The sequence below is a fragment of the Strigops habroptila genome, chromosome 8, assembly GCF_004027225.2.
Source record: "Strigops habroptila isolate Jane chromosome 8, bStrHab1.2.pri, whole genome shotgun sequence".
Classification (NCBI taxonomy): domain Eukaryota; kingdom Metazoa; phylum Chordata; class Aves; order Psittaciformes; family Psittacidae; genus Strigops; species Strigops habroptila.
Window position 1 is genome coordinate 19,624,431 of NC_044284.2, and position 25,641 is coordinate 19,650,071.

General features: G+C 39.7%; 1 protein-coding gene across 6 annotated transcripts in view; it reads left to right on the top strand.

Annotated features, from left to right (window-relative positions):
• The first annotated feature begins 9,201 nt into the window (after nucleotides 1–9,201).
• The window catches only part of AGFG1 (ArfGAP with FG repeats 1), a 37,327-nt gene continuing 20,887 nt past the window's right edge, over nucleotides 9,202–25,641 (top strand). For 5 of the 6 annotated variants that reach the window (XM_030493981.1, XM_030493982.1, XM_030493983.1 and 2 more), the window contains exons 1-2: nucleotides 9,202–10,606; nucleotides 19,399–19,492. In XM_030493981.1, the coding sequence (XP_030349841.1) occupies nucleotides 10,440–10,606; nucleotides 19,399–19,492 (261 nt within the window). In that variant the 5' untranslated portion in view covers nucleotides 9,202–10,439. Of the gene's footprint in view, nucleotides 10,607–12,344; nucleotides 12,408–19,398; nucleotides 19,493–25,641 lie in introns of all 6 variants that reach the window. The other variant, XM_030493986.1, reaches the window with a different exon arrangement.

Below are 25,641 nucleotides of genomic sequence, written 5' to 3' on the forward strand. Positions count from 1 at the left end.
ACTTGTCAGCTCTTAATTGGTTATTTCAACTGCCTATTGCAAGCTTGGCTGCCAGATCAAGTGTTCAGGAGATGATCATGGATCAGACTGAATTTGGTTGATCTCATTACCTCGTGAGAGATAAAAACAGACGATTTAAAAATAATGAGTTTGAACATTTGTTTCTTGACTGGAGTACTATACTCATCATTTCCTAGTAACCAAAAACAGCAGGGACTAGATGAGGATGATGATTATAATAATAATAGAAAGGTATGATAAAAATCTAATTAGCTTAAAAATTTTCTAGAGAAAAAAATCCCCCTATTGCAGAAGAGATTTGCTGCTAAGTGACAGAATCTACTGCTGAATTATCTGACTCCTGTGATGAATGCTTTTCATACTTCAGCATAATTTCCATTTTTGAAGAATAACAATACGTCCTTCAAACAGGAAGATGTTGTTTCCTAGAGTTCGCATTGACAAATGGTTATTTGGATTTTGTTATACAAGGGGATGCAAGTGGCTGTAGAGGAGACTGAGGGCAATTGTGGCTGTTGCCTGGCTGTGCTAGGAGGCTCTAGCAAAGAAATAAAACACATGGTACTTCGCAGTAAAATGGAGATTGTGGACAATACTCAGAAAATTCATTGTCTGTTACATGCTCTGTTTATAACGAGGATTAAATAGAAAGAATTAAACCCTTTGACAGGTGCATTTGTAGTTATCTCTATCAATGATGGAAAGAGTAGGATGTAAAACATCTAGGTCAGTAACAATGGAAACTTTTCATTAACTATGTGAAACCTTTTTCTGTTAATCATTACTTTGCTTAAATTGTTTTGTTTTTGAAAGATTACACTCATAATACTAACTCTGAATTACCAAAGTTATGGTCTGCACCTAGAGCTAAGTGGGCAGTACTGAGTGGCAGCTGTTAGCTAATCAGCACAGCTGGGCACACTCCTCCTCTATCTCTTGTCTGCATATGTCAGCATTTCAGTTGGGCAGTTATCTGTGTGCACAAAGGTGCATGCAGGGTGGGAAAAATAAGCTGAAGGGTGGTTGTTCTGGCATCAGAGAAATATTTATAAGCTGGCAATGGATACATAGAACCTCAAAAATTGGAAAGCTGGACCTTAAATAGTAAAATACTGAGGTCTGAAACAACCCCACACAATGGAGAGCAGGATGCAAAAACCCCTATGTATTCATAAAGTGGATCTTGATAATTTAGGAAAGTCAGGGTAAAGTTAGGGAGCTCTAAGTTCTGGAGAGGCTGGAGAGGATCCAGAGAAGGCCCACAGAAAGGATCAAAGGACTGGGAAGCCTGCCACATGAGGAAAGGCTGAGAGAACTGAGTTTGTTCAGCCTTGAGAACAGAAGACTCAGAGGAGACCTTATCACTATGTTCCAGTATTTAAAGGGTGACTCCCTTTTCACGATGAGTCACATGGAAAAGACAGGGGTGATGGGTACAAGTTACTCCAGGGGAGATTCCAACTGGATATTAGAGGAAAATTTTTCACAGTAAGAACAATCAGCCATTGAAATAATGTCCCCAGGGAAGTGGTGGATTCCCCAAGGTTGGATACTTTTAAGATTTGTCTGGACAGGGCGCGGGACATCTAGTCAGGTCATACTTTGCCAAGAAAGGTTGGACCAAATGATCTTTGAGATCCCTTCAACCTGGTATTCTATGATTCTAAGGAAATTATACTGTGTCACAAATTCTAACAATTACAAGAAACTTGGTTTTAAGACCTAGGTTGTAAGAAATACTATGCTTTCCTAATAGCTTCTGTAATACTTCTGTTTCCATGTTTGGGATGATTTATTAACGATCAGGTTCTTTTTCCTTGGCAATTTTCCTCATCCATGGTGGTCTGGAGGAACTTGGTTTAGTTTTTTTCATTTGTTTAAAAACCTTTTGAGCATCAGGGGCTGTATTTCTCAAATTCCTGTGTTTACGTCAGTAAGACGCTGCTCTTTAATAACTAGGGTATTGCTCTGAGCAGACATTATCCCAAATTCTATTTATTGTTTCTCTCCCATTAACCCTCTTTTCCCCAAACCAAACTGAATATAACCTGCAAGCCAAACCAAACCAAAGTTTTGCTCTAGCCAGGCTGCAATAATGTTCTGAACACTCTTTGCCAGTTTCCAAAACACAATATGTGGAATATTACTATGCCCACCATCTTAACTGTTGATTTATTTCTGGGGTTTTTTTTGTTTTGGGTTTTTTTTTCCTATTGTTGTTGGTTTTAATTGTTTACTTTATTTAAGCCTGTAATGAGTAAATATTAAATACTCCTGTCATGTTACGAAAGAAGCTTCTTTTTCATGTCAAGTCATTTTGAGTAAGTCGCATGCTGATGAGCATTTATCTTTTTCCTTTTGGTTAAAAAAAGGTTTTTCTAGTTGGCGAATACTTTCAAATTCTACATTCTCAGTTGAAATTCACACACATTGTTTCAAAGAGACATCCCTGTCATCGCCACTGCACCAGAGAATGCATTCTTGAAAGAAATCTTAATTTTATTTTTAAGCTTTTTGTATCTACAACTGTGGCATGCAATGTTGAACACATTCAGTTCAAGGCAAGAAACTGGGGGGGCTCCTGCTGTGCAGCAGAGTGTACAAGAGGCCTTAATATCAGGGGTTCACTTTTCTTGTTAAAGTAATGATTCTAAACAAAATATTAAAGGTTTGTTCTTTTACTTCCTAAACTAAAATACATGGAGAGAAAGTGCTAAAATGTTACTAGTTTTAGCAGTATTTTTCCCATGTATGGATTGAGATTAGGCTTCTCCTGCAGAAAACCTCCCTTAAGAGGATATTTGTAGCTGCTAGGGATTATCCATATCTACTCACTGCAACTGCACTAGCCTGTGCTACATTCTCTGGAGGATTTTTGTTTGCTGTGCGTCTTGTTACTGCTCTTACTTTTAAGTTGTTAATACTACCCGTCGTAAAGCCCTTCACTCTGCAGTCTGGACAAGACAAATTCACAGGGATTCATGGAAAAAAAGTTCGTGGCAGTATCTCTGATTTTAAAATTACTGTAATGAGAAGCGTTACACTAAATTTGAAGGATTGGGTTTCCTTTTGTAGGCCACTTCTAAAATATTTTATTTCAGAAACAGAGTGACCAAAGAACTTAATTTTCCCATATTCACATTACATGCCTAATTTTCTTTATTCTATTTGAATATCTGACATCTGAAAGCTCTATTTCCCAAATTTGCCTATTTTGTTATGTCCATCTCTATTGCTTTAGTCTATGATATTGTAAATTTTCATCCCACTTAAAATCCAAATGGATGTTTTCACGATTTTTAGTTATTCTGATACTTGCTATATTAATTGATTTGTTCAGCAAAGTGTACAAAACTCTTTGTTTATCAGGCAAGATTGAAACACATTGGAGTCACTGATTTACCTTCTCAGTGTTGCAGACCATGGAGTGCATGACAGGTATTTTGCAGCTTGCCCTGGCATTGTAGGCTCAGCCCACTTTTGTCTTCCTTTTTGACCTTTTTCATTCTTTATATATTCAGGTTGACTTAGAGAATTAGAAAGTTTAGGACCTGTTTTCTGTGTGTAGATTCTAATTGTAAACACTGCTTCAGGATTACTATGAGCACTGAAGGATGCCTGGTCAGAACAGTTAATTCTTTAATGTTCCTCAAATCAGCCCTCAGGAGATTTTTAATAAAAGAATTAAAATTTTAGGGAAGTCTGAAGGAGAATATGTGAGTTTTGTAAAGTATGGGGAAATAAAAGAACGCTGGCTGAAAGTACTACTTCTCTCTATTTTAATATTGTGTTTCCCTCACTGAAGATGCTCATCAAACTACCTGTACTTCTTTCTGCCAAGTTGAAGGCAGTTCTAAGACACTAACCAATAGTAGTTTCCACAAATTAAACTGCCTAATCAATAATTTAGATTCATTAGTGAAAAGGAACAAAGGCCTCTTCATTCCCATGGGACTTCTACAGAAAAAAAGCAGGAAATGCTCATCATCAAGTGGAAAAGGTATGGAAGACTTGAACTTGAAAATACACAGCTTTAAATACAAATCTCATTCATAGGTCAAGAAATAAGTTGTTACATAAACTTTGTTGTGAAAATTAAGTTGTTCCTGTTCCTGTTCAGAGAGCTGGGAGGTTTAGTACTTTATGTAGCAAAATACTACAGAAATTATTGATGGTTAGGTATCTATTTAGATTCTGTCCCTTCCTCTTCTAATTTATAACAATAAATTAGACAGATTTAAACTGTCTTTCCACCATTGAGGTCTGTCTTTCAGCTCTTTGTTTCCTAAGGTCATTTGTTTGCTTCCTTCTCACTTTATTCATATTGATTCCACAACCTCTCACTTGTGCCTATAGGCTCTTGGCTACCTTGTGTATTGCTAACATTCCCGTGGGCAGTTCCAGCAAATGTAAAGTATAATATGGCTTACCATTGTTTTTCTATTGCTGTTTATAGGATGACATATGAAAATACTCCCTTTTCAGTCTAAAGGGTTCCACTCTTCTGTGGCATGTTCCTCAGAAAGAATATGTGAAACAATCATTTAACAAAAAGTCCTATGATTTGTGGTACAGTTTATAAAGCTTCATACAACTACAGGATCTTATAGAATAATGATAAACCAATACAAATCAAAATTAGCAACAGAAGCATTGGCACATACCCTAAAAATAAACGTACTATAAAGATGCACTTAAAAATAAAATACATTCACCTCACGTAGAAGATATTCCTATGACAGATGCTTTGCCTTCACTGCAACTGTATATAGGCATGTTCTTTCCACTACCTAGTCTGTTATTACAAACTGAAATATGATCTTGTACACTTAGGGCATGATGGAAATTCAAGAACTGTGTCAAATAAAGGGGCAAGGTTGAAATATTGATAACCTTTCAACACCACTGACCAAGCTAGAAAGCAGGAAGAGAATAGGGTGCCTTCTCAGCTATCAAAATTTCTCACTAGAATTAAAATATTAAAAATTTCTGGAACTTTAGAACAAGTCAATCTGCTGAAATGTCTTCCCTGGGTATGAAAACCTCCTGTTAACTAGACTGGATTACACTATGAGCTGGAACAATCCTGCACTCAAAAATTTCCCACTGAACAAAAGATACAAAATTTTTTTGGCACTGAACATGGTCCCTGAAGGAACTTGTAAATCTTGCACTAAAACAATTATAATCTTAGGCAAGACAGGCTCACAAGGTCCCCTAGTAGTTCCAGTCCAGTCAGGAGAGCACGTTGTTTGGTTAACAACCATAACCACAACTTAAGTAACACAGAAGCTGCTTACTCTTCTGAACAACTTTCTAAATAGCTAAAATTCAACATCAGAATTTGGGGTTTTTTATGTTATCAATGGGTATATATGTGTGTATGTATATATTTTTTTTTTTTATTATTTTATGGGAAGAAAGTGAAAGAAGATGAAGAAAGCCTAAGGAGAGTATTTCCATGAGAGAGGTATTAATAGTTTAGTTAACTCGAAAAACTGAAGAGAGGTAGGGGTACAGTATAACTAGTGATACATGGGAGTCCATCCAGGAAATCTCAGTCCTTCCCACTGAAAAAATTCAAGTAGATTCAACTGAACTACCAGGTAATAGATTTAATTCAGACAAAATGAACCATATTTTTAACAACGCTAACTGTAAGGTGTTACTGATTCGATTAATTTCTACTCAGATTTTCCACTCAAACAATTTAGAAAAATTAATGATTGCAAGAAGCTCATCGAAATTGTCATTTATGATGGAACTTTCATTCTTAGCAATTATCAGCAAGATCAGAACATCAAGCTAAGAGAAAAGACACTTAAGGCTTTTTAACCACCTCTGATGTTGATCTGTTATGTTATCTTTGGAAAGGCATTCTAGCCTTAGTGGCCCTCTTCTTGAAACCCATCTGGTTTGTTCAGATTAAGAGGAAAGTTCTAGTTTATTTTGCAGCAAAGAGAGCAAGTGTTTTGCTATTAAGGCCTGATACCTGGGTCTACACAGCTTCGATCTATCTCACTTGGAAACTGCAAAAGATGTTCTATCAATACAGCTACAGTAGATAGGTCATAAACTGTTGAAGGAAGAGACTAAAGAAGAATTGTGTTTTCTGTCTATTTTTTTTTTTCTTTTTTTTTTGTCTTTTTAATACTTCCCGCTCTTGGGCTAGGTCTTGGTTTTGTGTCTCTCACCCTGTCTCTCACCTCTCGCCTTCTCACCCTCAGCCTCCTCCATGTCATCTTCAGAGCCAGCTTCTGCTTCGATTCTCAGCCTTTCATTGCTGTGGAGGTTGAATAATCATTTCCTACCCTACGTGACTCAAAATGGAGTAGGTGTATGTCACACTAATTAAAAAACAAGAAAAAAGAAAAAAAAAAAAAAGACCAGTAACTTGTGCATTACAAAGAAACCAAGCTCATGTGACTGTGCCTTACTCTTTATGGTGAGATCTGTTTCCTGTGAACAGCTGTTATGGGTAAAGGCAGGGCTATCAATCATTTACCTTTTCTACTGTGTTAATGTCATAGCAGTCAGTGGGAAATGTCAAAGGGAAATGGCATTTCAAATAAAAACAATTTTGTAATTCAATCATATTTGTCTGACCATTTCCTGCAGTTAAATTCTCTAGATTTCAATAACTGTCAACGATCAATAATGATTTAAATAAACATGACTTTCTTTTGGTTTGATCTCTTACTAAAATGTGTCTATTCATTAACAAAAAGCTCTGGCTTAGGTAAGGCCAGGCACAGACACACCAATTTATGCTCAGTTGACTGAATCTTTAATAGAGCATATCAGTGAACGTTCTTGCCAGCTACACTTGCTGTGTCCTTTCTTAGCATTCTCAGAAACCGCTTCAAATATTGCAGGAGCAGTTTACCACGGATCCGATATAGCTAATCCCAGGATTAATTTTGTATGCCCGTCAGTAGCGAAGCAAGATGGATTTAATAGCCCATTAGCCTTTCAGCATGATAATTTTCACATCACTTAGCCTGCTGGTCTAATTGCTTTAAAATGGGTATTATTGACCTCAGTCCTAGTGATAAACAGAGAATGTCTTATTCATCTCCCAAATGTACATTCTTAGACTCTTGTTTCTTTTGGTCCTGACTGACAATAAATCCCCTACATTATGTGCTTGAATATTATAATTTATACCCTATAGGCCCATATTTTTGGGTTTACTAAAGCAACATCTCTCTGATATTACCCACAACTTGGCTAAGACTTAATTTCTGGTTTTTATGTAAAGAGAAACGTTGCAAGCGTAAGAAATCATTGCTTTACCTCTTGTTAAAAAATTAATTTTAATGCTAAAAGCTGTAGCAGGTGCAGCAGGGATTAAGCACTTTTGGAATAAACGGCTGGCCAGCATCTTTCCAACCACAAAAGTCTGGTCATCAGGAGGAGAGAACGAAGAACAAATTTGGACAGAAGAGCTGTAGGAGAGGAAATTCAGGTTCTGGGGTAGAGAAACAGAAAAATCTACCAGGAAAAAGAAAACTAAAGAGTAACGCTGAAGAGCAGAGTTTTTATTCATATGTATTATTTGTGGGTTTTTTCCCTTAGTAATTTAGAGAAAACACAAGCCATCTGCTTTGAGGAAATCAATGCTAGCTGCGAGCAGCAAAAAATAGAAAAGGAGGGAGTGGAATAGCAACGCAAGTTACAGTGTTGCTTGTGGGGAGGTGACACAGGGCTGGAAGCTAATGTAGCTAGCTTTCACACCAATATGTGTCAACAGCGTAACACATACAGTTATACATAGGTGGTTGTATTTCTCAAGCACAGGTTCCTGTGGGAAACAAGATTTCGATGCTTGCCTGTAGGAACCCAAGGTTTGGAGCAGATATGCTCACAGTCTCTAGAAGAACCCAAATCCTACATAGTTTATGGGTATTTGTAAAATGGTGTATTCTCACAAGCCTCTGAAGTCTCATCATATAGTTTCCTGGGGTAAATCAGCTTTATAACATATAGAATGGAAAGTTTTGGTATTTTTAAAAGGTGATTTCTAAACCAAATTAATGTTAATAAAGGTCATTTATCTGCTAGCATAAGCCTGCACTGGTGCTGACCATAAATAACTTTGGAACTGTTTCTTCATGAATCAAAGTAGAGCCTGCTCTAGTGTAACACGAAATCTGCAGGATTCCTATGGAGCTTTGTGAGTGACTTAAGTCTCAGGACTAGGATTTTCCCTGAGAGCTCAGTTCCACGTTTTAATGACCATGACAACTTCAATGACGATGTCATTGTTTTTATTGACAACTGTTCCTGTGTGATATTCATGTAAGTACATTTGGGACACAAGCAGTTGAAGTGGGACATTCCCGCTTCAGTTACAAAGCACCTTTGGCTCTGGTTGAAACAAAGCCCAACTGTATGTAGCAACTCTCCGCTACAGCAGGTCTTGTGGCCAGTCATTGCTCTCCAAAGTATTTTCCAGGAACAAAACCCCAACCAACTTGTTTTTCAGCCTTTAACCTTCTTTTCCCCTAAATGTCATCTACTTTAGGTCATTTAGGTCATTGGCAAGTCTCCAATGTTAGCATGTTTCGTGGTAGGTGAAAAAAAATAAAGGAAACCTTTTGCATAAGAAGAATATCAGCATTTCAGAGAGAAGTGAAAAATCAGAGGAAGCAGTGAGAATTTGGTCCTTACAACACTGGAAATGTTTCGTGTTTACTTTTAACAATGCTACGTAAGCAGTATTTATGATTTAGCAGAGTTTATCTTTCAATGTGAACAGCTCCTGCCATCCGTATTAGAAAAATTTGAGATCAGTGCATTATACTCTGGGTTTAAAACTTAGGACTGGTTTATCAGCTCACATAAATCAGCACATCCAGAGAGATCAGAGGAGGAATGCCAAACTACTGATGCTGAACACCTAGTCCTAGATTTTTCTTAACTAAAACTATGAGGAAACGGAACATTTTGCTCCTACAAAAGCTAGAGCTAACATATGTGCTGACGTCAGAGATGCAAAACCTGGCCCTAAATACGTTGCATCGGGAATCATTAAACCTTAAGAGATTTTAATCACACATAGATAGTGTTGCCAGGCAGTTTTGCAACTTAAATCACCAAAGTATAAAGTACATTTATTTTCTTTTTTAATGTTGATTTTGCACACTGTTGAAAAAAATTCCTTTAGGCACCCTTGGAAGGAACAAAACCATATTTTATTTATCAGCAGCAGATCCGAGTTCCAGCCAGAGCCAAGGGTTCCTCAAGGGTATCAGCAGATATACGTGACTGCTGGCTCTGTTCTCTTTTCTTTAATGAGTAAGTGCCCAGTCGGGCACCGACAACCAAATTCCCAAGGGGAAACTCTGTACTTCCCATCTCCGTAGCAAGAAAAGACAGACCCATAACAACGTTCTCCTCACAAACCCCGCTGCCTTGCCAAAATCGCACTGACGACTCCCTCTGTGCAGCGCTACACCCGCCGGCCCGTCCCCGCGGCAGTCCCACTGCCGCGGGCAGGGACCCCTGGCAGCCCCCTCTGGGAAACGCTTCCTGACAGGACCGCCTTCGCCTCAGCCTCCATGGCCGGATTTTCAGACTTTTGGGAGACGAGAGCGCAGCAGAGCGTCACAGGGAGCGCCGGGGCGGGGCCGGTGTTAGCTGCTTCATGAACAGCCCCTCTCCCTCGCCTGCCCACCCCGCCTGGCGCTGAGGGGCGTGTGGAGACCGGCCCCCAACGGCCGCGCCTGGCGCTCACCCCAGGATGGTGGTGGTGGGGGGGGCTTCGGGGGTGTCGCGGGCAGCCCGCCCCGAGCACACGGCGGGAGGGGCGATCGCCTCCTCCTCAGAGGGGGCGAGCCGGGCATTGTGCAGAGATCTGTCCGTCTGGGTTCTCCAGGGGACCAGCTCCTCCCCGCCGCGGCGCTCTCCCCGGGGCCGCCTCTCCCCCCGCCCCGCCGGGTCACTGCAGGTGACACGACCCCGCTAGAGGCGCCTCCCGCAGGCTGGGGTCGCGGCGAGAGGGGAGTGCGTCCTCCCGCGCGAGAGAGGGCGCTGTCGCCGGGGAGCGCGTTTGACTCCGCCGCCGCCATCTCCTTCTCTGATCTCATAAAGGTGTCGCGCAGGTTCCGCCTGGGCTCGTCATTCAGCCGCCCCGGGCCTGGCGCAGCCGCCGCCGGCCTGCTCCGCGCCGCGGCCCTTCGGCCCGCCCCCTTCCCGCCCGCCCTCTCTCGCGGGGCCGCTGGCCGGCGTAAGCCGCGACCGCACTCCCGCCCCGGCTGATCGGCGGGCGCTGGTGCCCTGCCCGCCCCTTCCTTTCCCCCTCCTTCCCCTCACCCCGGCCCCCTCTCCCGCCGGCCGGGCCCCGGAGCGCCGCCGCCGTTGGGGTGTGAGTAGGGCCCGGCGCCTTGCCGGGCCGTCCCCTCGCCGGCGGGGCCATGGCCGCGAGCGCCAAACGGAAGCAGGAGGAGAAGCACCTGAAGCTGCTGCGGGAGATGAGCAGCCTCCCGCCCAACCGCAAGTGCTTCGACTGCGACCAGCGCGGCCCCACCTACACCGACATGACGGTGGGCAGCTTCGTGTGCACCTCCTGCTCCGGCATCCTGTGAGTGCGGGCGGGGGGACCTTCGGCTCCATCCCCCTAGCCGGCCCGGGAGGGGGGAGGGCAGCCCGGCGCCGGCGGGGTGACCTCCGCCCCTGGCCGGCCTCCGGTCTTTGCTGGGGCGGCGACGCAGCGAGCCGCTACGCGGGGTGCAGCGCCTCGCCTTTGGCTTCGCTGCGCCAGCCGTTTCCCTCCTGGGTTCGCCCTTCCTCCCTGCCGCCCGGCAGCGCCGAGCTGCTGGTTCAGCCGCGTCGGAGGGGAGCAGCCGGAAGGCTTTCCCCGGAGTGTTCGCTAAAAATCCCCATCGGAGCCCCGGTCCGGGAGATGGCCGTTGCTAGCTGGGTGTGTGAGTGTGGGGCCGGGCAGCACGGCAGCCTTCGTGGCCGGCGGGCAGCAGCAGTCCGGAGTTCATCCTGTAGCTGCTCCCAGGGAGGTGTTTTCCTGCGCGTAGGGAGTGTAAGCGCTTGCCTACGGCACGCAAGGGAAGGGGGGAGCGTGCCCGTCCTCCCTCCCTCTCTCCTTCTCCCCCCTCCCCCCCAAGGTACCATTGAAGGTGTAGTTAATTAAGCAAGTGTGTGGAGAATACTTTTGGAAAGAGAAGGGGGCACGTGGGTAACAGTTCACTTTCATGACAGTCAAGACATGGGGAGAGTAACCGTATTGTGAATACCCAGTTTAACGTTTTAAAAATCATTTAACCTAACGTTTAACTTTAAAGTATAATGTTAAGTTAAACCACTAGCCTAGCCTTTTATGTATCGAGTTATGCTCGATAGTAATTCATAGGACAACTCTCCAGCTTGGAGGATAAACTCTTGCTTTAACAGTTTCATATACTTGATCAGAAAAGTAGTAGGAGGCTTTGCTCTTGCATCTATTACTTCCTAAAAACTATATATATAACCCTTGGAAAGGGATTGGCTCTGATAAAGTGGATTGCATTTTTCCTGTTCCTCATTCCTTTATGGGCCTCCCCACTCCTCCTCCCTTTTCCACCCTTCCTCCTCTGACATAGCATGTATGAAACCAAGAGCTGAGATCAGTCAATTCTGAATTTCAGTTACTTATACATAACATGGGGGAAAAGAAAACCCCTACTGTCTTCAGTGTTACCGTTTCTGTAGTTAACTCTGTTTGCTTGTTTACATTTCTGTGGCATTGTGCTTATGAAATTGAGCAGAATCAAAGAGTGGTTTAAGTAATAAGTAGTATGTCAAGGGATACAAATTTGTGTTTGACTTCATAAAAGGCGTTCAGGAGCCTAAATTAGTTTCTGTCCCCTTACTAAGAGGGACTAAGTACCCCACATAGGCCTTCCAAGTAAAAGATCTGGTGTTTTAGAACAAAGTTAGTAATTATATTGAGATTCAGAACAAAGCAAACATGTTAGTTCTGTGCTGAATTTACATGGAACAAACTGCCTTTTATACTACTAGACAGCTAATTAGTCTTGGGGTTTTTTCCCTTCTATTTTGTGTAGACTTTTGAACAGGCTTGACGCAAATACAGAAAATGTATTCAGGTTGTGGTACTGAAAAGAGACACTAGTTTTTGACATATACATGCTACTTAACCAGCTCTGGCTATTGTTTGCTCTGTTAGCAAACTGTTATTTGTGCTGGCATGTGAAACTATTTTAAGCTACTGCACAGAGCTTATTTAATGGTTGCACATGTTCTTACCAGTTAAACTGACAGCATAATGAAACTGCTCCATAAGATTTTTTTTCTTTATTTTTCAGGCTTTTTGACCTTAATAGACAGATATGTTATGAGTACTGCTGAGATGTTTTTGCGTGGGTTCAGTAGGATTTGTTCCTTTTATCTGTTGGCTGTGTTGGTATGGACTACTAAAGTCCATAGTCCAATTTATAGTAACCAAAAAGATGTACATGCAGTGAAACAGCTAGCAAGCAGGGGACAACTGTCATGTGCTGTTAAGTTTGCCATTATTTGGATGTTACCATGCTTAAAGGAAGAAATTCTCCTTATGAAGAAGAGTTGTTAATGTATTGGTATTCTAATAAAATGCAAATAATTCATTCTAAATATGCAGTGGTTTTGTGTTGCTATGAAAAAGAAACCACGAACGTTTTTAGTTGTTACAGCTAGTAACACCTACACTTAAAGCTGGAGTAAAGGATTGTCAAGAGGACTTAAAGCATTCTTCTGAAATAAAATTAGGCTCATTCTTTCATGTTGACTTGGAAATGCTTTCATAAATTGTGTGCATGATCACATGTGTTCGTTTAACACCTTAGAACCTAGAGCCAGTGTGATGTTTTTGTTAGTGATGAGACTTGGTGTAGAGAGAGGTCATGCCTGTTTCATAACTAGAAACTGTTATTTTTAACGCTTCTATCAGAGAAGTCCTTCATACAACTTATTTACTTCCAAATGCTCTTCATTGTAGAAGTTCACAGTGGAGGGAAATGACTTGGGAAGAAACCACATAATGGCAAATAAGTGTAAAAGTACTGTTGCTTCTGTAGTTCTTAATGGCTGATTGCATTCTACCTCATAATACTTGCTTTACTGTAAAGCTTTAATAATCTTGTTACTCAGTCTTGTTTGTATGTAATGTGAATGACTTGCATTGCTTCTTGTTTTAATTATTTTTTTCTGATCTGGTACAGGAAGTATTTTTTGAGTTGAGTCCAGTAGACTTTTTGTGTGGTGTTTGTGAAGTATGAAGTGCCCAGTGAAAGATTAAAATACTGGTACGCTAACAAGTCTCCTTCAGAAAGGTTTCTCAATTAATTAAAAGTGGCTGCTAACATTGGTATCATCTTAGGCATGTTGTTCTCCGTGAGTTAACTCCAAACTTTTTACATCTGAAGTCTAACGTTTGGGTTTGTTTTTTTTTTTTTGCAAGTTTTCTGAAGTGTTTATTCACTGTCCTGACAAGGATGGTCTAACTAAACTCCAAACCTTCATTTTAGATCCATCATTAGTTTCATCAAGGATTCTATGTGTAGAAAGAGTGCAGTGCTATTTATTACTAGCTCTAAAAGAAATACCATTTTTCTTAATTATTTTAAAGTATGTCTAGCTTGTTCCAAGTACTGCTAAAAATGACGAGAGAAATAGTGACTTTGCTGAAAAGATATGTTTCAGACTTTAATGTTGAAGGTGAGTCTTGTCAAGTATGAGAAACACAGAGCAGGTCCTTTTCTGTAATACTTTGGTTTTAAATTTTCTCATCAGATTGGGTTTACCAGAGCAGAATTTTAGCTGTGCAAAATGGTGTATGCAGGAGAAAGTTCATGGACAGTGATATGGATAGTGGCTTCCTCTTAAAATACTTCTGCTTGTCCTCTGTTTAAATTCTCTTCCGGGGGGGGGGGGGTGGTGGTGCGAAGCACCCTAGCATCACAGAAGCTGTGCCTAATTAAACTTTTCGGTGTTTGACAGCAATATAGGATGTGTAGAAATATATACGTGAACATTTCTTCCCTGAGAGTGCTCTAGAGGAGTAGTCTTCTTGGGTTAAGGTTTACGGTAATACAAAACCAGAAGACTTCTCTTTGTTATAGCAAAACCGCATCTTGGGAAATGTTGGCAAAGGGGTTCTGTTGGTTTGATACAAGTCCTTTGGTTCAAAGGATTATGTTGGTAGCTATGTCTGTTGTGTTTCTGGGTGCTACCATGCATCCTGCTGACAGTGGCGGCCTTCACTTTGTCTTATCAAATGCCTCTTTGCCTTGCTTCTCAGCTGTCTGTGCATATCTGTGCTTTCAAGCACTTCTGTACCACTCAGCCTGCTCCTAACTTTCATAAAAAGAACATGTTCTTAAATTCTCAAATGGAAAATATTCCTGTTTGAGTAGGAGTCCACTTCCACAAGTTCTGTACTGTAGAGATTTTTTATTTTATCTTGACTTTTTTTAGTATGTATCTCCTGATGTGATTATTGGGACACTCCTACCTTTTGTTCCCTCCCAACTTACTGAGGAAGTCTCTTGTTCAGATGTTTGCACTTTGGGCTTGTGTCAGGAAGGAGCAACAAAGAATGTTTAGAATGTTATGGTTACTGTGGGGAATGCTGAAGTTCTTTTATGCTATTTCTTACAATTATTGGATCATGTGGCCTTTTGGCTGCTTATAATATTCCTAGCTGAAATTTTAAGTTCTGGGATGGGAGTATTTGGTGGCAGATACTAGAAACAAACAAACAAAACAAACAAATGAAAAAAATCTATGTGCAATGGTGGTGGTTTATGGTCCCTTTTCCCAAAAGAAATTTTGCAGAAACTAAAATGGTTTAAATAAACTGTTAGAGTGAAGGTGATTCTGGTTATGCTGGCATGACTTTCCAGTTCTCTACACATACACACACACACACTTTGGAGCATGTTTGGAAAATGGCTCTGTGTATTTTTATGTGTGTGTGTGTGTGTATATATATTAAGGGTATTTCCTATATTACTGTGTTTCTTAGTTTCATGGCTGGAGAGCAAAGGAAATGTCTATACCACTGTGAATACCAACAATTCAGAAAGGATGTTGTTTTTTTGTGGTGTCTTTTTTTTGTTGTTGTTTTTAAGAAAAAAGTTAATTTAACCTTGACTATGCTTCTAAATGTGTGTGTGAGCCTTTTGCTTTTAAAAATAAATGAGCTTGTGAAATGGTGGAGGGTCTCTAGGGAGGTCTACAAGTATCAGGAATGGCCAGTACTGCTTATATTCTCTATACTAGTAACAGTAGAATAGAAATAATAACAGATGCTGTGACATGGGTATTGTAAAGCTTTTTTTCCAGACACCTTGGGATGTAGGGTGTTCTGATGCTTTGACATTCGAATTGCCTCATTAACTTCCTGTTTCTTAGGGAACTGGATTTTGCTGGCTTAGACTTGAGATCATGTTAGAATGTGATACAGGGGGACATTAGAGGTGTTGAGTAGCTGTCTGCCCACTGTTCCTCCCATGGAAGTGACCCTCTGTTCCAGCAGAGCCCACTCTGAATTTTTTTTCCCCTCCCAGCCCTGGCCTTTGCAGGCAGATTCAATGACATCTGGAATGGCCACTCTGCCAACAATCACAAGTTCAACCATAATTTGCTACTAAATTACGCTAATAACGAATGTTCAGTGCTCATTGATAGCGTTTTAAATGTTTAATGCTTCAATTGCCAGACTTCAGAATCTTGTGTCAGTGGCCTAAAGCTTCCTTTGTTTGCGAGAGCACCGGTTTTAACAATGCTCTCTGAGGAACAGAGAACTCGTGTTCTCTGTAGCTGCTGCTATGATAGGCTATGTCACTCGAAGCCTGGACTAATTCGATGGAGGGGCAGTGGAGTATAGTCTCATAGCAGGAAGTTCTGGTCACAGCGCTATTCCACAGAAATAATCATTGAGCATGTAGAAATTGGCAGTGATGAGTGGGATCTACATGATGAGTGGGATGTGCTGGCTATGGTGTGCTGGATGAGTGCAGATGACAGAATAGTGTTACTCTGTCATCTTCCCCAAGGGTCTCTTAGGAGATAGTTGTGACCTGGATTAAGTGGTGAGGTAGTGTTTGGTTGCTGTCTTCTTCAGGAACTCTGTACTAGAGAAAGGAGTAAATGGTACTGCTGCATGGGTGCAGGTAGCAAATATTTGTTCAGGGTCAATTTAAACTTAGGTATTATTAATGTGGACTAAGGGGCTATAATCTATTTTATCTTCTGGTACATAGGGAATACTGTAAAGCATTAGAACTGTGCAAAGCTCTTGTCAAATCATAGACTAGTTAGGGTTGGAAAGGACCTTAAGATCATCTAGTTCCAACCCCCCTCCCACTAGACCAGGTTGCTCAAAACCCCGTCCAACCTGGCCTTGAACTCTGTCAGGGCTGGAGCATCCACATCTTCCTTGAGCAACCTGTTCCATTGCCTCACCACCCTGACAGTAAGGTATTTCTTCCTTATATCTAACCTAATTCTTCCCTGTTTAAGTTTGAAAATACATGCAAGGAAACAGCACATGGTAGATGCTTTTGCGCCTTTTTTTTTTTTTCTTTTTAATACAAAAAGGAGGGCTTGTGAATTCTTCAGAAGAGATAATCATACTTGGTTGTCTGCCAGTAAGCTTCCCCCATATGTAGATGAGTTGTTTGTGAATCATTTGGGTCATCAAGTAATCTTTGTAGGTGAGGAAGCATATAAAATGTCTTAGGTTTTTCAAGTAAGAGTACCTTTTGTACCTTGGCTTAGTTCTCGTGTTCTGCTTCATAAATCCCACAGCTGCTTTGTTTTAGGGAGATTCTAGTCAGTTCGTGGGTATAATGTTATTGAAAGTGGCTCATCCTAGTTAGAAATCTAAAAGAAGTTAAGGTTTAGCTGTTCTAATGGTAGAATCAAAGTAATTTATCTAAGGAAAATAATGTGTATGTTCTGGGCAATGTCTGTATGCTGAAAAATGCAGCCTCTTGTCTTGAATTCTGTGTTCCAGTCTGACTTCTTGCACTGCTTTCATAAGAGAAAGCTTTTCATAGGCTTCCTCCCACCCCTTGCCATGTTAAGTAAACATAAATACTTGTATGTGTAGTACTGCAGCTTGATCATTAACTTTGCATTTATGGCTATAAAAATTATGTTCAGGATTTCCAGTCCTTCTGGGCCACTGATGTAGCAACATGGTCTCTTTCATCATGCAAGACACCTAACACTTCTGTGTTGTGAGCTGAGCTTTAGGAGTGGGGATGCCCTCCTTTATCAGGAGGGTATAAAAAAAAAAAAAGAGAATTCATCTTATCCCACATCATGGATATAATGTGTAAATCAGGTAACTTTATAACCTGAACCTTAAAACTCTAGAGCAGTCCTCCCTGGAGTGTGAGAGGCATGTAGGAAGTCTCTAGTGAGTCTAAAAATCTTGTCGATGCTTTAAGTACGTTTGATATTACTGCTTGACAGAACTGAATATAAGTGTTTGCCGATGTAAATGTTTTGAAGAGCCCTAGCAGATCAGTATAGAGTAGGTACTGCTTAAATAACTTGTGCAGTGCCTTTAAATTACAAACACAGGTACAATATAGCACTTAAACTATGCTTATTGTAAAAATTAATTTCCAGCAGAACCTAGCATGAAAGTTTGGATACGCTATCTGTGCTGAAAAACATGTGAATGTGTTAGTGAATAACCCTAGCTTTTGAAATAGTCATGAAATAGTTTACAACTAACTGTAAATCCTCCTTAGTAGGAGGAGAGTAAATTGAACAGACTAAGGTAGATGGAACCAATTTTATACTTACTGTGAAAGCAAGGGACAATGATTGTAATATAGGACTTGATGGAGCATATTTCTGTGAAATACCAGCTGGATGCTAACCACCTGGTTAAAATTTTTCTGTGAAACTTGAGTAAAAAATGTTACTATATGGGTCATCAGATTTTTGTCATACGCTGTTTTCATGTATGACAATTTAATTTAGAATGTTCTTGAAACAATCATGGAGTTTAAGAAAACTACTAGTAGTCTTAAATTTGGATGCCAGTGGTGTGGTGGTTTTTTATTCCTAAAAGGAATGTGAACCAAATTTATAATTAAAGCATGGTCAAAAATACAAGCAGTAAAGCTAACTCTTATCAGCTGATTCGTTAGCAGTTTGTTAGGCCCATATTACATTCCTAATGTTTCCCTCAACTTCCTTTCTGGAAACTTTCTGTTCGTATACATAACCACAGAATTTTGTGTTCTTTGATGTCTCACAGTTTAATGTATAGTCTCTTTCTTTTTTTTTTTTTTTTCCTTCCCTCTTTTTGTTACAAAAATCCAGGCCTGACTAACTGTTAAACTAACCCCATTGTATTGCCTAAGTTAGTGTCTCTACTGTTTGGCATATTTAGGATGTAATGTTCTTGTTTCCATTGAGCAAAACACAGCTTGATTTTAAGTATTTGTGGGCAAAAGCAGTACTTAGCATGTCTTTAAAGAAAGAGCTTGAAGAGAAAGAAAGCTTTTTCTTATACTGGCACTGTTGCTCAGCAGGATTTTTCTCTATGCTTGCAGGTTTTGACTGAACCGGGTTTGACAATGTCAGGCTTTGGCAGCACAAATGACTTGAGTTTCTGTTAGCCCTGCTTCAGCAGTCTGTGGCATGGATGTGAGAATGGTGCCAATCTTTGCTTAAGGCAGAGCTGCTGAAGTTTTGAGCTACTACATTAGTAATGGTATCTCTTTTGAGAACACAATAAAAACATTGGTTTTCTTGCTGTTGTGACTTGTGCAGTTTCAGAAGGAAGGGAAACAGACCTGTGGATGGAAGGGCAAAAAGTGAACTAGAAAAAGATGCTGGCAGGAAACAGGAAATACAGATTAAAGCAAGAGAAAAAGAACCTGAGCTGGGGAGTTTAGCTTGAAGAAATCTAGTGATTGGGTAGAAGTTGTAGTAAGAATAGGCTGAAGTAACGGAGGAGTTGGAGAGAAAGAAAACTACAACAGAGGGGCCCAAGAATGGGAGATAAAGGTAGAGACAAGGGTGAACAAGTTCTGGCAAGCAGATTAGAATTTAAACAAAAAAGTCTAATTCTGTTTTCTTAAATTTGCATAAAAAATGTCAGAGTGAGCTTGCATCTGCAGTTATAAATGTTGGTCTTCCCTAAAACTCAATTATTTGACTTTGATGCTGAATGTTATTTTGAGATGAGCTTACACAGCCTTAAGTTCTATGGCAGTACCAAAATGGTGCATTTTACAGAGATGGCTCCGGAGTTTCAAACTGACTGACTTTTGGTTGTAATGTTAAAAGTGATGATATGATGACAGACTTCCTGAATACTGACTAAATACTACTTGCTTCTTCTTTTAGACGGGGCTTGAATCCACCCCACAGAGTGAAGTCAATTTCAATGACTACTTTCACACAACAGGAAATAGAATTTCTGCAGAAACATGGAAACGAAGTAAGTATCATTTGGAGATTAATGTGAAAGTGCCAAAACCACTTGATAAACTTTAAAATATTACTTAAGGAAAATGTGTGTGGTTTTTTGTTTTGTTTTGTTTTTTTTTTTTCTTTTTCTTCTCTCCCCGCCCCCCCCGGTAGCAAAATGTAGACAGAAGTCTGAAGCCAGCTTCATTTGAAGTGAGGTAGTTTCACTTGGGTTGCTGATCATCCATGTTACGTGTTTTTGCCCAACTCAGACAATCTAGATTTACATGATCAGTATTTCTGAATTGGGTTTTCTTTTGTTTTTGCTTAAGGCAATAGGCATTTTTATTTATTTTTTTTTCCATCCTGCAAGCCCAGACCTTGAGACTGACTGCAGCAGTGTTTCCTGAAAGAGCACACTGTGACAAAAATACATTTGTTGCTTGTAGCTGTATTTCTTCAGAGTAGGTGTCAGAAAGTCTTCAAGTGGTTTCAATAGCCTCTTTCTTTAATGGAAGTATATCAGCATTGAAGGCTCTTGGAGAGGGAGGAAAATGAAATTTTTTTTCTCTTCTAAGGATTTTTATCTAATAAGTGTCTATATGTTTGGACTGGCTTGGGGCAGCTCTGAAGGAAAAAGTTCTAGTGTACTGCCTTTTAATTCTTTTTAATAATTTTTTAACAAAATCTGTGAGGTAAATGTTGCATTGGCTCTGTGGGGATGTGTGGAGCATGTAGACTCTGGATGTGGCTATTGCTGTCTTTAATTTGAGGATGAAGTTTGTATTTTAATACCTCCTATAGCACTGAGGATTTTAGAGTTGGCTTTTGCTTCCGTTCTATATTAGAAAAAGTTATATTTCACTTTCATTGAATCTGTATTCTGTTTTAGTAGAACTATTGATTGTAGGCTACAGAGTGTCCTGTGAACATGTTCTTGTGAAGCTTTGCAGGGATAGATTCCATCATTAGGCAAAATGCTGATACTTAACTTTCCTTAAACTTGGCCCATTCATAACTGTCAAGTTGAAGAATGAAAATAGAAGTAGACATTTCTTTTTCTGTCCTGATAAATATATGTTACTTGTTGAAATGACTGTTAGTGGATGATTCCTCTAGACCAAGCTGGAACAGGGTTTAAACTCTTGACATTATAAAATACTTGTAATAGTTTTGACTAGGGTTTTTTTTAAATTGTTTTGGCATGTTAAAGCTGTATAAAATCCCATATGTGTGTATATATATGTATAGGATATTGATGACTTTTTGCATAGGGAGAATAATAAAGAATCTTTTGTGGGTATAGATATAATATGTTGGAGTCTTTTTTTTCCCCAAGATTAGCTTGTAAACTTCAGCTTCGCTTTAGGCTTCACAAATGTAAAGGAAAATGTGTGTATGTGTGCCTCCCTTTTTCTCCTCCCTCCTCCTCCACACTTGTTTTAATTTCTGCAACAGCTAGAGATTGCTACCAGTTTAATTTTTTACTGATCTGGAACCTTAAGGGATCCCTAGTCAGCTGATTAGTGTAGTTGTCCTTCTCATTATAGATCTGACTAGTCTGCCAATCATAAAGATTTAGTTGATACATAATTTGTTACTGACATAAAAAAAGGTTCACAGATCTCTGCAAAGCTATACTATGTTTCAAAAGCAGGGCTATTTCTGTTTGTAGTACTTATTCCTCTAATTAAAGTATTGCGATGATTTCAGTGTGCTACCTGATAAATGAAAATGCCCTCCAGAGTTTAGTTTTGGGTTGTTGGATAGCAGTGCATTACCTTAATTCTAAAGTTACATTGAATAGATATTTGTAATTGCAGATGGTAGATTTAACAAGTGCTCATACTGAACAGAAATGATGTTTTAAACAGTTAGAAGTTTAAAACCTAATTAAACAAGTTTTCACTTTGTCACACTGCATGTTGGAGTAGTTAAATAAACATTTTGCTTTCTCTTGTTGGTATTGGACTTTATCTTATCTGCAGGTGAGTATTCCAAAGTATTGAGATGAGGTTCATCTGACTTCACAAAAAACCTCACAAAAAACCCCTTCTTTGCTTAGCTTGCTATGTAGCATAGGTGGCTCTTGTGTATATATTAAGAAATGAAATTTTCTATGATAAACTTGTTCAAATGTGGAATTGTCCAACATTTTAGAATATGGACATGTGAAACAAAGTACAGTCAGTGAATGGTTTAGATGTTGTAACATTCAGTTGGTCTAGTTCTGCAGATTATATATATAAAGCTCAATTTTTTGCCATCTAGTATGTTTCCTATTTTTCTTCCATTTTTCTGTAGCTGGTAAAATGCTTTTTGTTCCTGCTTTGTCCTCCCAGTGTTTCTCTAACATGGACAAGGCCTCTGTGTTAAGCTTTTTGGCTTCTAGATGAGTAGGTCATGGTGTACAATAGGGATCTGGTCCTGAATAGAAAGTGAAAGAGCAAGAAAGCTTCCTTGAGATAAGGTAGTGAGTTGTTCTTAGAGGATATAGTTTTTCCACTGTCCTTCCAAGAGTATTTATAAGGTCAATGTATTGTATAAGGTTGAAGTCCTCTTTAAAAAAAAAAAAAAAAAAAAAAAAAAATCAGAAATAATCCTAATATCTGAAATAGTAACTTTTCTCCAGTTCTCACAAGTTACCACTTTTGTGACGTGTAAAACATTGTTACTAAAAGGCTTCCACACAGCTACTGCTTTGGGAAGAGATTATTCAGAGCTGCTTTTCAGGTGAGAGACACTATCTTCTTCCCTGTATATACATCTCCAAGGAATGCCTTTTTAGCTAGGATTTTTCCACTTCTCCTCTTCATGAAGAACAGTGTGATGTATTTTCACACTGTACTTTCATGTTAGGAATAATGAGAGAGTGGTATGGGGATGAATCTGTTTGAATGCTTATAATCAAATGATGCTAATGTTGCTTAGGCATCTGATTCAGTAGAGCAATGGTAGTAGAAAGTGAACTCACTGTTTGCAGAAAGTGGAGGTGGTACTAATATCATGTTGCCATTAGAGCTGTGAATGAATATTCAGACACTTTCCCCTGAAGCTGAAAAATAGTATTATGAGGTAAATCAGTTACATAATTAATTTTTCTACTACACTTTTCAAAAGTGCCAGGTATTTTCTATTTCATACATATACATTTATGTACATATACATTTCTAATATGTATATGGTGGAAGAAAATTATTTGGATTGTATTGGTCTTGTATTTGGAAAGTCCGTGTATCTCTGGGAGGAAAGACCATGTATATTTACCTGAGATAATGAGTAGAACACTATGCAGGTATGCTCAGATGCTTGGGAATAGTTTAACAGTGCTGAATTTTGTTTTGGTGCCAGTCTTCCTGACTCTCTGTAGCACCTGGGCAAGTACCAGTTTCCCACACTCGTAGCAGTATGAGGCTGCTTCAGAGCTGGTGTCTGGCCTGACTAAAATGCCTTAATAGAATCGACTTTACTGTGGTATGTGGCCTAGAAATCCTGGAGTGGAAAGAGCAGTACTGAGTTGGAGCTGATGAGTCCTGACAGCATGAGCTGTGCAGTCAGGTGTCCTTGTAGTACATCCCTGGTTCTGCTAATACGATATAGAGATACATGAGCTGATTGTGTATAGAACAATGTCTTTGTTAGCAGGATTTACTAGCTTGCACTCTGTGCTTATGAAAGCAGCTGTAACTTCTGGACCTAAACTGGCTTTGAAATTAGTGACAGTATAAAATTCTTTCAACCTACAGAGATTACTGATTAATATTGATATCAGAAGTGCTGAATTACTAAACAAAGCTATAATGTGCTTACATAAGGGAACTGTTTCCAAATATTTCTTCCTGTGGTGAGTGTTATGTTTTAGAACATAGCTTTCTTGTGTGGTAATCTGTAACTCTTTGCACTAACAGCATTATGTGTTGTGCATGGTGGAGGATATTTTATTGGCTGGGGAGGGGGAGAGGAAAAAGTCTAATTTGGCATTTACTAGCCTCCTGAAAGGTAATATCTCATTAGAGCTTTTTAAACTAGACTGACATGTGTAATCTTCCTGCAGTGGTATGTCTGAGTCTAAACAAGAAGTGCTGTAGGTCTGGTGGTGTGCTTTGTCTAGTTGAAATGCAGCTTCTACCAGCAGCAGTACTTGTCCTGTTATATCTTTTCCTTGCCATGCACAAAAGAGAAGGCAGCTTCATGATCAAAAACTTAATTTTGCTGGCCGAACTGAATTTTTATTACTCCTAACAAGCACAACTATGCTAAGAGGAGTTTCTAAAGTGTAGTGGCTCAATGTGTTGTGCAAGCAGAAGGCCTTTGTTGCTCCCATATCTGCCTTCCCACACATGCTGGAGATGTGTATCAGTGAAATAGTTATGACAGAGTGGTTATGGTAAAGTGTTGTTTGGTAGTTGAAATATGTAGCACTGGAATAGAAATAACTGAAATCTCAGATTCTCTCAGCCTTTCTCCAAAATTTGATGGATACTGCTGTTTTGTGGGTTTGTTTTTTGTTGTTTGTTTGTTTTTTGGTTTTTTTCTTTATTAGCGGTTTTTTAGTGTGCCTGTGCCTGTTTTTCCCCACCTTCCCAGCTCTGTAAAAACACACAACCCCTCACCCCAAAACGTGACAACAAAACTAGAAGCAAAACCAAAAGCTAAACTTTTATGGAAAACAAGTATGTTTCTGTTCCTCTTAGCCTTTGAACCCTGCTTGGAACTCCTGAAAGGATGAAATGTTACTAGGAGGCTGGGTTTTAAACCAGAAGCCTTTTTGGTTTAACTTTTTGTGGAGTACCAGATGTGCATTGAACAGGATGACTACTTTGTTCCTTTCTGTCAAAGCTAGAAAATAGTGTATGGAAAACAATATATGTAGTTATTCTAGGAAAAACAACTTCTCTCAAATAGAATAGCTATTGAGTGCAGATTCAGGCAAACCAATGGTGTGAAGAGAAATATAGGTAAAGACTTTATTATAACATACAACGTGCGCTTGGCCCAATTTCTCCTTTCAGTGATATATTTAAGTTACGGCAACTCACAGTTTCTGCTTTGCTTCCTCCTGGGTTTTTATCCAGGTCAGGGTGAGTAGGTTGAAGCTGGTTGTGATTCTCTTTCCCTCTTTGCTTCATGCTGTACTTACTGATCTAATTCTGAACTTCCCAGTATCTAGTTGCCAAATATCTAATGACATCCCTTGCAGCATTAGAGATTGTTGGCAGAGAACAGATACTGTTCTTCCCAAACCAATTGTAAAAGGATTCCCATGAACTTTTAAATTTCATGAAGATAACTGCTGAATCTTGTTTTCTACTTATCATTACCTGACAAGGTAATGCTTTGCTTTGTTTTGATACTTTGCAGCTCCCACAGTGTAGTGGAGGCAAGCAAAACTTCAGTCTTGCTTCTGTCAACCCTTCAACACAAGTAGACTTTCAAATGCTGCATACACTTAATCATTCCAACTTCAATGCTGTCTTTTTTTTCTTTTTCCTTGCTGCATTGGTGAACCAGTGGGACATGGACTAATTATACTTTTCAGGGACACTGGACAATGGTTATGGATTGTTGGATATGTTCCACTGTTTCTAGGGGTTTCCACATAACTTGAATGTTTACTCTTTGCTTCACCTTGTCAGGCGCTTCTCCTCCAAGCAGAGCATTTTGTTTAATAAAGCTTTGATTATCAAAAGGAGGAGCATAGCAAGACTTCTAGTGAATAACAAAGCTTTTGAGCAGAGGCTTATTTGTGCTGCTGTTGCGAAAAGAACAAGATTAGTATTAAATGGCTGAACCAGAATATGACCAAGAAAATAGTGTGATGTAGAAGGATTTCAGAAAGCTGTAGAATTTTTAGGCCCAGTAACTCAACAGTAGTGTATAACTTTGTAGTGAGTTGAGATGCTGCTTCATGTGTTACCTGTAAAAGCAAAGGAATGAGTAATTCTGTCAAAATGGAGTTTAAGAGGTATCATGAAACTTGGGCAGTAGCCTTTTCTGTCAGATTGGAGTAGAGAAGTGTTTTGAAATGTATTCTTTGGGATATCAATTAACATTTCTCAAAACATATTGTTCTGAATTTTTCCTTCTTGAAAATTAGTTCCTTGGTGGTTTGGTTTTTTGTTGTTTTTTGTGTGTTGTTTTTTCCTCAAATAGTAAGTTTGTATCAAAAAAGAAGAAAAC